This window comes from Daphnia pulicaria, chromosome 8 (genome assembly GCF_021234035.1).
Source record: "Daphnia pulicaria isolate SC F1-1A chromosome 8, SC_F0-13Bv2, whole genome shotgun sequence".
In the NCBI taxonomy this organism is placed as follows: Eukaryota; Metazoa; Arthropoda; class Branchiopoda; order Diplostraca; family Daphniidae; genus Daphnia; species Daphnia pulicaria.
Window position 1 is genome coordinate 331,252 of NC_060920.1, and position 13,502 is coordinate 344,753.

The 13,502-nt window shown below is 37.8% G+C and overlaps 3 protein-coding genes and 1 long non-coding RNA gene across 4 annotated transcripts; 1 reads left to right on the top strand and 3 right to left on the bottom strand.

Moving 5' to 3' along the window:
* Positions 1 to 2: 2 nt before the first annotated feature.
* LOC124352513 lies at positions 3 to 3,692 on the bottom strand. The gene is made up of 6 exons (XM_046802039.1): positions 3,317 to 3,692; positions 2,739 to 3,035; positions 2,551 to 2,661; positions 2,290 to 2,432; positions 2,003 to 2,185; positions 3 to 1,944 (listed from the first exon to the last, which is right to left on the bottom strand). Exons 1-6 carry the CDS (start codon positions 3,336 to 3,338, stop codon positions 1,600 to 1,602), a joined length of 1,101 nt encoding a protein of 366 aa, XP_046657995.1. The 5' UTR covers positions 3,339 to 3,692; the 3' UTR covers positions 3 to 1,599.
* A 1,043-nt stretch (positions 3,693 to 4,735) lies between these two features.
* LOC124310684 (transcriptional regulatory protein AlgP-like) lies at positions 4,736 to 6,977 on the bottom strand. Its single transcript, XM_046774641.1, has 4 exons — positions 6,590 to 6,977; positions 6,409 to 6,521; positions 5,723 to 6,340; positions 4,736 to 4,807 (listed from the first exon to the last, which is right to left on the bottom strand). Exons 1-4 carry the CDS (start codon positions 6,690 to 6,692, stop codon positions 4,736 to 4,738), a joined length of 906 nt encoding a protein of 301 aa, XP_046630597.1. The 5' UTR covers positions 6,693 to 6,977.
* Positions 6,978 to 7,064: 87 nt separating this feature from the next.
* LOC124352518 lies at positions 7,065 to 9,216 on the top strand. The gene is made up of 7 exons (XR_006921469.1): positions 7,065 to 7,249; positions 7,317 to 7,463; positions 7,737 to 7,987; positions 8,048 to 8,186; positions 8,255 to 8,357; positions 8,613 to 8,700; positions 8,760 to 9,216. It is a non-coding gene; the product is annotated as an uncharacterized LOC124352518 (long non-coding RNA).
* Positions 9,217 to 9,704: 488 nt separating this feature from the next.
* On the bottom strand, positions 9,705 to 13,444 carry LOC124352512 (pre-mRNA-splicing factor Slu7-like). The gene is given in 11 exon segments (XM_046802038.1): positions 9,705 to 9,856; positions 9,920 to 9,997; positions 10,489 to 10,573; positions 10,641 to 10,957; positions 11,166 to 11,325; positions 11,383 to 11,601; positions 11,667 to 11,854; positions 11,921 to 12,315; positions 12,377 to 12,972; positions 12,974 to 13,031; positions 13,090 to 13,444. Coding segments are annotated over 5 exon segments (1,296 nt in total). The 5' UTR covers positions 13,253 to 13,444; the 3' UTR covers positions 9,705 to 9,856; positions 9,920 to 9,997; positions 10,489 to 10,573; positions 10,641 to 10,957; positions 11,166 to 11,325; positions 11,383 to 11,601; positions 11,667 to 11,770.
* Between the last annotated feature and the right edge of the window lie 58 nt (positions 13,445 to 13,502).

Below are 13,502 nucleotides of genomic sequence, written 5' to 3' on the forward strand. Positions count from 1 at the left end.
GAGAAATCAACAAACAGAAAAGTGTATTAGATTGAATATTAATTAAAGGACAGTGTTGGTCATCATATTAATGAAGGAATGGATTAATAATCTGTGACGAGGTGTAGACACCAAGCATGTGATGTGGCATAATGATGAACAAAGTTGAGACATATTTTTTTTATATTATTCTTCAAACTATAGAAATAAATCGACCGCCAATATGGGAGGCTATTATTATGGGATTACTTTGAATTTCATAATTTCGCGCTAACATTATAAAAGGTCATTACGTTTCCTACTAAGGATAAATTTAATTCAGGTCTTAATAAATTTTTTTATTTCTAAATCGATCAATCTAAATCGATTGGATTTAGAATTTAATTTCCTTGAGATCTCACAGAGCATTTATGTAAAACAGTTGTTGAAGGCATGACTAATATAAATTTGTTGAGACCAGTACGTTATTTCTGCAATCAACCTTCATTAAAATACAATGTCGATTTTTAAGGCATACGGTGAACCTGCTGGTTTACGAACATAGTGTGGTGCATAAATATCTGTAGTCCATCATCCTAATTTTTTGAATTTTAGATATGGTATAAACATCCCATCAGTCATGAAGTAGGAAAGGAGGAGCTCAGTAGACTAAAATAGTTAGTATTGATTGTGATTTGGCTGTAACATCCGTTCTGATTTCATCACCAGGAAGTATAGCTAGCTATCAGGTCTTGTATATTTCTAACTGTTGCCATCGTTACGTTTTTGTGCGGTTGACTGTGAGTCATTGATCGTTGACTGGCTTGGCTACCTTTCCACATCAATTCACTATCGGTGGTAAAATATTAACGAAATTGTTGTCAAATGACAATCGGATAATTCCATATCTAGTTTTCCATTCCTACTTTATGCACAAATCTATAGTTTAACCTGCTCTATATTTTCTAATTTTATGGGAAACAGAAAACAGTATGACCTTAGCAACGTTTAACATATACTGACGACTAAATAAATCGAATTCCGAAGGTCAAATAAAGCACCTAAAAGTAGGATTTGCCAAAAGTTCGGAGTAAGAAAGCTACGTACAAGTACAACATCGATCAGATCCTGATAATTAATTGATTGAGATATTATAACTTTGATTTGAAAGTGGATTAGAAAAGAACAGATTCGATATGAGCATCGGCATAATGAGGGAAGTCTAATACGGTACTTTAATAATCAAATAATCTGTGATTAATAAATTGATCGGAAATTAATCATAACGTAAAATTTTGCAACGTATTAAGTAATAAGCTTCCGTGCAGTGTAGTCTATTACGGACCGATCTCAGCCGCGTCTTTATAGCTTTAGTTCTAATATAGAGCTAAAAATTGTGCTGCAAAACCCATGTTACATTACATTGCTAGTTAAATAGTTAAATTCCAAATAGTTCCTATCATTAATTTACATATTTAACAAACGATTTCCTAATAGAGATGAGATAAAATTTTTTGTAGATGTGACGACTATTTAGGAAATGTCAAAGTTTCGACGGGGCGGGCTGAATATTTTTTAGGTTTTTTTTTAAAATTTTAACAGATTTTGGATAAAGCTAATTGCTAATTGAGTGGCTTAATTTTAGGCATCTTCGACCTTGATCTCGTCTTCATCCTGTGCTGGTTTGGGGGTTTTCTCTTCTTTCTCATCTTCGTGATCTCCCGTGATATGTTTGATTTCCTCTTCTATCATCAAGTCGACACTGTCGATGCTTTGCTTGCGTTTCACGTTAGTGTCGTTCAACGTGTGAATGACCACTTTGGTTTCTTCCGGCTCCAAATCGATGTCCTTTGCAGCACTTTCGGGTCGATCGTTCTCTTTATTGTATGGCGAAACCGGTGGCTCACCCCACGAGTGTGAAAGAATGCCATTGATTTCTTCAGCTAAATCATCGAATATTTCACTTGGCGATCTTTGCCCGGCCACCTGAAAATCATACGTAGGTTTTTATTACTACATCTTAGAATTGTATGGCAATTATTACTATATGAAGTTGTCCTTGTTGATCGAAGAATTGAGCGACAGGAATGATGTTAGATCTGTAATTAGTCATTTCGAAACGAGCTAAATTGATATCTATGTCGCCAGTCCTCGCGCCCAGCTGAATTTGACGCTCTAGACTACGGTCACTCCAATCCAAAAGAATAACGCCATCAACACGTTGAACCTTTTTTTCCGAAATAAGAAATTAAGCGCTAAACTATCAACTCGATCAAAGCCATTTTAACTAGTTATTATAGGAGACATGATAGCACAAAGAAAATAGCATACCCTTGCCATGTATTCGACAACGTCTCTCATATTCCGAGGATATCCGGTGACGATCAAGGCGCTCGTTTCCTTTGTGTTAGACATTCTTTCAATTAAAATTTCCAGAGCTTTGTAGGCTGGAACGATGTTAGGGTCCCGACTGCCTGTAATCGTTTATAAAGTAACTTATAATAAATGTTCACAATTTATTCCATAAGTCTAGATAGATTAGCTATTAATGTAAGATAATTCAATAAAAAGAAATAAGTTATGCAATCGTACCAATTTCCGAAGCTACTTCCAAAAATGTCGCTTGCATGTTTAGGTGTAAAAGGCGATCATCAATTCGAGTTAAACGGTCGCAGTGAGTTATTTTCCCTGATCCTGGCCCACCTTCAATTTTAGAAACAATCACAACAGAACAAAATAATAAAATTATTAATAAAAATTATTTCCGGTTAAGTGCGCACCTAAAATAAATATGATGGGATTGTCCGGTGGATTTGTATCGATGGGTATGGTTTTCCGTTGAAGTGTTAGAGGAATTCGCTTTGGTGGCCCTGGACCGGAACTAGATGATTCAGTCATGATGGTGCCAGCTTCCTTTACATTTTCGCTGACAACCATGATTGGTTCAGACATTGTTCGAGTTTGCGGTTGTATGCGCTGGTACCGCAATGAGCCGTTCAGTTGTCTCGGCCATGAGCCAAAGGTAGTTGGACTAGCATTTATGTCTTGGCCATTAATTAGGCCTAGTTGATTTCTACCTGTGAATCAGCAACGACAACGACATATTACGATGCCAAAAGCTTGCAATTTTTAAATAGCATTTTAAATGCAAACAAACTACAATATCTGTCTAAATTCAATGCGTATCAATAGAATTTATTCAGTCAGTTATAGTCTGAAATACTTAATTACATGTTTAGAAAAAATCATTGCGATTATAGATGCAGAAATTTATCAATTTTACTCTATCAAATTGATTTAAAGATTCCAAACAAAATTTTTACTGCTGTTGTGTATATGTAGGAAGCAAAATTCTCACCTGTATCCATGCATATACCCATGTCTTTGGCCACTGTAACTTCCTCACAGATTGAATACCGCGTGACTCCCGATTCCAGAGACGACGATCGAATGAAGTGTATCGTCGGATATATTCTCGATCCACTTCGTGTTGTGGGCAGAGATGTCGTTTTCGTATTGGTTACCACCGAACTGTAAGAGAGGAGCAGGTATAGACAACGCTCCTGCAAATGGAATATTAATGGATCACGGTCTCCCTAAAGTCACGAGATTTAGCCAGAAGCCCAATAGACCACCTAGATCAGATCGATGTTTAATAATGCCTGTATTGCTGTATTCACAGGTAGCTACACTGGTCTTGGATGCTCCAGTACACCAGATGATCGGTTGCTGGTATTGACATTGTTGTTGGACATCGTATCCACCCTTATTTTGTCATTGAATTCAAGCCGTAGTGACATGGCGTATACAGGGTTGCTCATTCATTTTTAAACAGCTTTTGGAGACCCTGCAATGTGCGTCGGATGTTGTTTCCAGTCAATTGGATCAAGGTCTTTCCACAGGAAATGTGGAGAGAAGCAAGTCATACAACATAAACATTATTTCAATACAGCTCTGTGTGCTTAATAACATACTTGATTACTTGAGCCAGTTCACGGTTTGAGCATACATATTCACTGATAGGTGGCACAAGTAGACAACGACTTCATAACAAAATTTAGCAATCAATCATTCAAATTTTCTTTAACTTAAGCGATAAAAAAAGCGATTATAAGAAAAAATTGTTCCCAGGGCATGTCATGGTTTTAGACTCCGGAGACTGGAGTGCGATAGCGTCTTTGAGCACTAGAGCGCACTGCATATTTTAAGAAAAGTGGAGTTCTACTTTCGGGCATGCGAATAATTTTTTTTAAATTGGAGTTCTATTGTCGAAAATTTGAGAAATTTAAAATTCAGTAGAGTTCTATTATTGTCAAACATGAAAATAATTAATGAATTTATTGGAGTTATATTATCGCGTAGTGGAGTTCTACTGTCGCATAGAAAGAAATTAAAAATTTTTTTTTTCAAATATTGGGGTTCTATTGTCGGTGGAGTTCTACTGTCAGTCTCTACCCCAATAGGATAGCGCAACGTTAAACGCTCCAGAAATATGTTATGTAGGAATAGATAGCGCAACGTCAGATTGATTCTCTCTGTATTTATACATATTCCGCAGCTATAACATATTATACATAATTTGAAGCATGAAATGGTTTGTTTACGTTGCTCCAGGCCTCCAGCATAGACGTAGAAAAGGACTCAGTGCGCTGAGATAGCGCGACGTCAAACTGCAGCGCACCTAGCGGCCTGACGTTGCAAAAGCGACCGGGACCGGACGCCCCGGACCCGGAGACCCGGACGTTTCTTCTGAACATGGCAATGTTGGCCGCTCTTTCTAAGATGGCTGCTGGCAATCGACACAAGAAGCGACTGCAGGTTGACAGCTTTCCCGGAGGGACGGATCACCCTGTTTTGTATATTGTATTTTCGATTAATGATTTTGCTATGACCACCAGTTCAACAGCCGAAATTTATTGTGTAGTTGTCAGTTCATGTGAAAATTATGGCTGTAAGCCAAATTCCTACTTGTATTATTTAAGGTTATCATAAGTAAATTTTTTGTGTGCTGAATTTACAGGTAACAGCCGGGTGCCAGTCAATCCGGCCCCACTTTTTCCGGCCACAACTTTTCCGGCCCCAAAATTTTGGCTGGGGTGGGGCCGGAAAGATCATCATTTTTTTATCTTTCCGGCCCCAACTTTTCCGGCCCCAACTTTTCCGGCCCACTCAAACAATTGTTTAAAAAAATTGTTGTCAGCAATCCTTGTATTGAAAAAACACAAATCAAATAAATGATCAAATCAAATGTGAAAATGAAACAATAAAAGAAATGCAATTCTTTGGTGAAGAATAGTCAAAAAAATAATTACAACAGTATACATACAACAGTATTGGAAACAAAACAATATAATTATTCATGTCCATAAATTTCGGCACATTTTTTTAACAGTAAAAAAGCCCCCATTTTTTTATTGTTGTATCCATCCCAATATGAGAAAACTTTATCTTGTAGTTTTGAATATGCAGTTCTCTGTCTACGCTGTAGGGTACCCTGACAAACTAAAGTAACATGAAGTGGCAACAAACGGGATTCATAATACAAGTGTTCTACAAGCTTATAAAAATTTGGATGTGCAACACGAATTTTTTGGTTTAATCTGTTGTGCCAACCTTCTGCGTCATTATTAGTACGAACTGCTTTCATGAATACTGACCACGTCTTCGGTTGCCATTTGGCAGTTAAAGGCGAGATCCAGGTGCGATAAATATATTGACAAAGCGTGATAACTTTCCCTACTGCTGAAATAAAAGTTATAAAAACCTCTTCAAGTTGAGCATCATTATGAGGCATCACTGACGAAGAACGAAAACCATGCCTTAATCGAGGTGAAGTAGATGGTGAACGAACACGCCGTCTAACTGGTCGAGCAGCAGCACGATTTGAGCTGACTGGAGAAATAGAAGGTGAACGAACACGCCGTCTAACTGGTCGAGCAGCAGCACGATTTGAGCTGACTGGAGAAATAGAAGGTGAACGAACACGCCGTCTAACTGGTCGAGCAGCAGCACGATTTGAGCTGACTGGAGAAATAGAAGGTGAACGAACACGCCGTCTAACTGGTCGAGCAGCAGCACGATTTGAGCTGACTGGAGAAATAGAAGGTGAACGAACACGCCGTCTAACTGGTCGAGCAGCAGCACGATTTGAGCTGACTGGAGAAATAGAAGGTGAACGAACACGCCGTCTAACTGGTCGAGCAGCAGCACGATTTGAGCTGACTGGAGAAATAGAAGGTGAACGAACACGCCGTCTAACTGGTCGAGCAGCAGCACGTTGTAAGTTGACTGGAGAAATAGATGGTGAACGAAGACTCAATGTAACTGGTAGGTCAAATGCAAGGGGCTGATCGACAAAAGTTGATGACTCATTTCCAACAATCTGCTATAATATAAAATTTGCTAAAAGTTGATAAGGTTTTCAAAATAAAATAATTAAGATAATATTACCTCAGAATCAAGGATTGGTGAAAGGGCATCTGACATTCTTATGCAAACACTGCACTTATATAAAAACACTTCCTTTTCTTTTCGTATTCGAAAATATTCCATTTGAGTCAATCCTAATGAGAAGAATTAACTAAGTTTTCTAAAAGCACAAGAATAAATTTTATTTTGTTCCTTTAATTACCTTTAATACAAAGACGATGCATCAATGTCTTACACACAAAACAAGGCACTTTTTGTGCCCTACCAATAAAAACTGTAGTGCATATAGCACATCTTTCATCCATTTTTTAGATCGTCACAGCGTGACAGACAAGACAAAACTAAAATGTAGCCTTTTTATTTGGGGGTGAGGCAATCGTCATGAAAGATTTCCCGCCGAGCTGAGATTTTTTATCGTCGTTTCTTCAGGGGGTATGGTCGCCCAAAGCAAATTAAATTCCCGCCATCAGTCAACTTTTTGTATCGTCGTTTTGAATCCTCCCTTCAGGAGGTATGGTCTCCCCAAAGCCATCTGTCACCTTTTTTTGTGGGCCGGAAAAGTTGTGGCCGGTATGGCAACTTTTTTTTACCATTCCGGCCCCACCCCAGCCAAAATTTTGGGGCCGGAAAAGTTGGGGCCGGAAAAAGTGGGGCCGGATTGACTGGCATTCGTAACAGCCTACAATTTATACTTGGCAATTAGACTAATTCCCTATGATCCCATGACCTGAAACTGCTGTACATTTTCTCAAAATGTTGCCTCTTGCTGCATGTACCGGCTGTACGTTTCGTCACATTATGCAGAAATTGCCTACTTCAGAACAGTAAAAGTAATTATGTTGATCAACTTTTTTATCCTAAGGTTACACATTTTGTTATTTGATGGTTTGTTTCTGATAGTAATTGAGTTTTAATTTTTATTCTAACAGTTTGGTGAAGTCTGAGTTTCTTCATTGCAGTCTAATGTGCACATGGATTCGTTGCAGCCAACTGGTGAAAGGTGTTCCCCTTGCAAGCTTGCTACCTGTACTGTTTGTAGCTTTCGTCACATGCAGAAACGCTTCAAACAATTTAAAGTAATTAAGTTGATAAACTTTAATTTACAGTAAGGCTATACATTTACTTTGTTGATGACAAGCTCTTGCTGTATATATGTTAATTCTTAGAGATTACTTAGTTTAACTAAGCTTCTGTTATTTTCCTATGTTACACATCACTTTGTTACCTAATAATAATTTTTTTTTTCCCCCAAGTAGTCCCTTTTAATTTTAAGTCCCTTAGTATCATTAGATTATTTTACACACGTGAATGGCATGTGCTGTAACCTGCTTTCTGTTCAAATTTATTAGGAGATGACGAATTCCGTTCGCTGGATCTGAGTCCCAACAAGTCGTTGAATATGAGATCTTATGGACGTAATGTATACAAGAGAACAGCAGTTCACGTTCCAACATACGCCCTTTTGATCAAGACTGGCCCTAAGTCAGGCCAGTTGCCAGGTCATGCCGGTTAATTTGCCAATGCAGAGTTGATGAAGATCCCCAACTTTCTTCACTTTTGACACCACCCACTATTGAGAGACAATGCCAAGCATTGAAAAGTGAGAACCCTGCAGTATAATAGCTATTTTAATAAAGCTTTAACCATTATTTGTTTGTAGAGTTCTGCACAGAGTGCCGTAAGAGTTGGATATCAATGAAAAGATTGAAAATCATTTACCCATCACAATCACAACTAGTGATTACCTCAATTCTTTCCCCTCATTGAGTGATGCCAGAGCCAGAATTGTAACACTCCAGGTCTGAAAAGAAGAAAAAAACTGTATTTGATTTCCTGTTGTAAGTAACTCTTTTCTTCCCTCATGTAGGTGAAATTGAGCTTTCTGAAATTGGACAACCATGCCAAGGATAAATTCTTCTTTTTCGTATACCGGCTGTATGTTTTGTAAGAAACACTTCAGAACTATTCAGGTACATGTGTTCAACTTTCTAACTGTGAGATTACAGACATAGTTAAAGTCGGTGACTATCTTTTAACGAATTTGTTGTAGAATTTTCAGTTATCTACCTTGTAAATGCTTTCTAGCTGTAGGTTCTTTTGCAACTTTTATTCTGAAGAATTGTGTTTGCATAGTTTACTTTAACTTCTGTCATTTTTGTTTTTGTAATTTTTAAACATTGTTTCCTTGATAGTTGATAGTAATTGAGTTTTTTTTTTAGGAATAGGATAAACGTCTGGTAAAAGTATGAGCTTCTTTGTTGCTGCCCAACGTACACATGGATTTGATGCAGCCAGCTGAGGGCTTTAACTCTTGTAAATAATATAAAGTGACATTTATTCATCTAGATTAATTCATTTTGTTTTGGTTACAGTTTTATCGGTTTTATTCCACTAGTTGCTGCCCAATGTGGTACGTTGTTGCAGCCTATGACGGTGAAAGATCTTTCTACAACAAGTGCAATTGGCCGTTCCTTGGTGATGTGTTAGCGAGGTTGTATCGTTATTTTGTTAAAATTGCCATCGTGACTATGCAGTTTATCGAAAAAAAAAATATGGGATGTTCATGTCAAACAAATAATAAACATGTTTTTGGGGTTGGGAAAGGAAAGTGGAGGAGGAGATTTCAAGTTTGGATAAAAAATCAGCCCATGTATAACCCTACAAACAAATGCCTACCAACTAATCTGCGAACCCCACAAACTTTTACCTTCCAATTCTTCAAACCCCACAAACAAACCTACCAACCTCTCAATTTATACCCTAAACCCCATAAACCAATGTGAAACCTTAACTGTAATATATCTGCAATAAATAAAAATATTCTTTGTACAAAATTTTTTTCATTTTGAAATGTTGAAAAATTTAATAAACAGAGCGTCCGGTTCAAAACGGTTTACTACTGCACGAGTTTAAACGCAACCCGCCACCACCGCTGCGGCAACGAGACAAAAAGCGATGTTAATAGCGGAAATCCGCGTCAGTCTTTGTAACTTGACTGACGGAGATTTTCACAAAAAATTAACCATGGCTATTTGTTTCATTGGGTAGTGGGTTGCATTGTTTTAACTCGCGCATGCTGTTATAGGACATGTCTACGGCCCCCAGAGATAAGTATCTGGACCGAGAAGAAGAGAGAAGTACGAGGCAAGTTTTTCCGGGGAGATGTAGTCATACTAGGCTTCCGGGTTAGACACATGACCCTCGAAAAGTTTTCATCGGATCATGCGCCTTCCAAGTCCCCGTTCGACCAGAGCCCTCCCCTCCTCCTGGTTTCACAGCGGGTGAGTGACCACCGGCGGGCGTTGGTTAGTGGTTAGAGGGAAACGGGGCCACTGAAGAAGGGAGCCCAGATATGCACTTGTAATTTATAAACATTTATATAATTTGTCGATCTTGAATTTCAGCGCGGCCGACCACTCGTCATATTCCACCAATTGATAAAGTATATCGAAAAGCGGCAAGAGTAAACCTGAAAAGAGAATTAAGAGATTAATTACGAATGCAGTAAATTAATAAGATCAGGGGAAAATACCGGGAAAAAATCTGCCATAGTTGTTGGAGGAATGAGATCCTTGAAGTATTTTCTCCTCACTTTCTCTTCAAAAGTTAACTTGAAATAAAAATAAATATTCTCATTAGACCACAATGACAATAACACAATATGCCATTTCCATCACTTAAGAAGGACATCTACAACATTATTCACAATCTTTTATAAAACTAACAGGAATTTCAAGTGTGTGGTGAAGCTTAACATCTTTGGTATAACAATAAAGACAGTAAATGAAAATTTGAAAAACTTAACTAAATTCCCTCATTTTATTTTAATGTACTATGTGAACCGCAGAAACTACTCTCTTGACCAGTGTCATAAATTAAATTTGAGCAGACATAAATCCAGCACAGACTTAAATGGATGGCAGACAAATTGAAAGGAGTGCAAATTTTGAACAGAAAAAATTCCCTGAATAAACTAAACCCCTCCCATTGTGGTTATCACAGCGGAACCATGACTAACAGGTGGATTATTCAGATTGAATGGGAAACGGCAGCAGAAAAAAGTAAGCCCTGGTATCACATTAATTGATCAAATCATTTTACCAAATTATGATCTTGCACCAAGTATTCTCTTCCATTTATCAAGATCAGAATCATCAAATGTTGCCTTGTTGGCCAATGAGCAATACTAAGAGAATAGAAATACTTTCGCCATTAATGCTTAATTTCTATGCAAAAAATGTCACACAACTTACAATTTAGAGAATTTCAGCTTCCAGGCTGTTCAGTGTCAAGTTCAGAAGTGATATCTCCAGATTCTCGACCCTCCAAGCACTATTTTGTTTTCCATCTTGTCACACAGAAGTTTTCTTTTCTCTCCTTCCTCCTTAATCCTTATTATGAGTTTTGATTGAACTCTCCATCGTCTGGAGTTTTCTTTAATAGCTTCACGTTAAATAAAGCCGAACGATGATTTCTGGAAAACTCAATTCCTTCTGTCAAGAACAAAATGATGTGTAAGAAGTAACATGCTGTCTGCTGTCAATGGCTAAAATTATTCGCCATGCACCATCTAGGGACAAATAAAAACATTAACGTTTAAAATATTGTCCCGAAATAGCAAATAAATGTTTGGAAAATTTGGAAAAACAAATTATATTTAATCTACAAATAGCTTTGTTATTGAAGTTGTTTCATCCTTCGGGTAATTGTAAAATTATAATTATAATAGATTATAATAAGAGAAACAAGCACATAATTAGTAGATAATTTTGTCATACCAAATCGGCAAGGATGAGTTTTTGTAATTGGGGCGGAATGGACGATGGCTTCCAAGCCATATAGATCTTCGCTCTAGGACTACCAGACCCGATTCCATGTCATCTTAGAAAACTACAGCTTAGTTCCCTAGAGTTGTTCAGTTGGTCACCAGGAAAATACCTTTATTCATTGAAAAATCATGATCAGCTTAGAGAAAATGTCGATCAGTTTATGTACCAAGCTGTCAAGGAGCAAGAAGTCCAATAACTAGAAAACTGATACTGGCGCTCGTATGCTTAAACTCTCGAAGAGTTCGAATGGTTGAAGTTGAGATGCACCTGGCGCAGTGTAAACTCCTTGTGTTAACAAAACACAAGTCTTGCGAATTGGTATCACGTCCACGTCGATCAATTTGAGGGCGGTGTGTTAAAACTAATGAGAATCTTCTAGAAATAACTGATTTGTAAACACAATTGTATCAGAGATTTATGTGGAATGAAAAAATGAAGGCTATTCATTACCAGGTTTATTATATTTTCAAGGTATTGCAAGTCGGTTTCCCATCGGCTTTAAAGTTTGCTGGGTTATCTCGATTCACAGTTTCACTTTTCCCATTTTTGCTTCTTTAACCAGTGCAATACGAGTTCTTCATCACAGAGCAGCAGCACTGGAAACCCCATTGGTCATCTTCCCAATAAGAGCCCCAGACCTAAATGATACATTTTAAAAATGAAATATGATTGAATAACAGAGTTATGGGTTTTATGAGACTTACTGATTGATGGTTATTTATATAAACATCCTCTTCGTAGCGGGAACTTACAACTAGTTTCACAGCCCCTTTAATAATTTTCCCAGCTCGAGAGTATTCCACGTACTGTTCCGTTTGAGCAAGAAGGAGGGCTTTAGGTGGAATCATTAAATGTTCTTTACCGCCGTAACGCTCTAAGATACTCTCTTGAATGGAGCTTTTGATTTCTTCTTTCTTGCCAACACACTCGACTTTAAGTTTCTCAGCCTTGGTGGGTTCAGCCAACAAATGTACGTCAACACCGGCATGTTGAGCTTCCCATGCAAACAACTGAGCCTGTGCATGTTTTGAAGTATCCCCACTGAAGCGAATGATATTTTCACCAGCGTATGCAACCTGTTCAGCTTCTTTACCAGTATCTTGAAAGAAAGGAAAAAACATTTAGGATTTCAAAATAATCATTCCATTAAAATTAGGTACCTTTGTAGGGGTTTTCTCTCATTGAACGAGTTTTTGGATCGTAGTAGGCTGAATTAGAATCCAGATTTCGTAAATATTTTGCGGTATCTTCACGGATCCTTAGATTACGGACAGTAATTCTTTGCTTAGAATCAACTTTTGTTCCTGGCATGTCAATTTCATCAACATATTTATCTTCATCAATATCCATTTCTTCTTCTCCTCCGTCTTTGTCTCCAGTGTTTAACCTCTTAGCTTTGAGTTGTCTCTTAGTGTCTTCAACTTTTTCAAATTCTTCTATAATGCCCAAGTGTTCTGTTGGATCATAACCATTCCAACGGTCATGCTTCCCATCAAAGTCAAGTTTAAGATCAGGCTGGATAAACTCATCTGGGGCTATTTCAGCACCAGTGAATTTTGCCAATATTTTTCTTGGTCTTTCCAAACAATCCTTTTTTCGATGAGTCACTGCTCCACAGTTTTCACATGCACCTCTTCGGAATTTGGTTGTTAAGGAATCAGGATTCACACCCTGTTGAAAGTGTTCGCCAACTTTGGTCAACAGTTTTTGTTTATCATTCTCTTGAGATCTTTGATGCTTTAGTGTTGGTCCAACAGTTGTAATACCACGGAGCAGATGAAATATATTGTGGAATGTGAGGATTGATATCTTTGCCTGTGTAAAAGTTAAAGTGATAGAGCTTTTCTATATACTATTAATTGAGAATAATTACCTTCTTCATCTACTGCAGCTGGTGCAGATCCTGTTTTTCTGGCCTCGTCTAGCTCTTTTGCTTTTCTCCAGTCTTCGCGAGTTTTTCTTTTAGGTTCACTAACTATTGCCTGAGATTTGCTAGCTATGAGCAGCGAAACTGGTAAGCTCGAAGTGTTCGACATTTTACGAAAATTCGTCACACCAACAAGCTTAAAAATGAATTGAGAAAATTCTTATTATGCTACAATTCAAATAAATGACGTAAAGTAGGACCGCTTTACAGTTTGCTTAATTTAACCGGTGTTATTACTTATTATGAATTCACGAACTACGTACTAATAACACGGAAGGATTGCAAATTCACGACGTACTGTGGGTCGCCATAATTCGTCATCGTCATCGTCATCGTCATCGTCTTTTAGGGACTAAACT

Bases quoted from the DNA above. Each gene is read 5' to 3' on its own strand.
- LOC124310684 (XM_046774641.1), bottom strand. From the start codon at position 6,692: ATGGATGAAAGATGTGCTATATGCACTACAGTTTTTATTGGTAGGGCA. The intron at 6,341-6,408 runs GTAATATTATCT...ATATTATAGCAG, and splicing joins CACCAATCCTTGATTCTGAG to ATTGTTGGAAATGAGTCATC. The intron at 4,808-5,722 runs GTTTTTATAACT...TATACAAAACAG, and splicing joins ATGATGCTCAACTTGAAGAG to GGTGATCCGTCCCTCCGGGA.
- LOC124352513 (XM_046802039.1), bottom strand. From the start codon at position 3,338: ATGGGTATATGCATGGATACAG. The intron at 3,036-3,316 runs GTGAGAATTTTG...GCTGATTCACAG, and splicing joins GGGTATATGCATGGATACAG to GTAGAAATCAACTAGGCCTA. The intron at 1,945-2,002 runs GTAATAATTGCC...TATGATTTTCAG, and splicing joins AACAAGGACAACTTCATATA to GTGGCCGGGCAAAGATCGCC.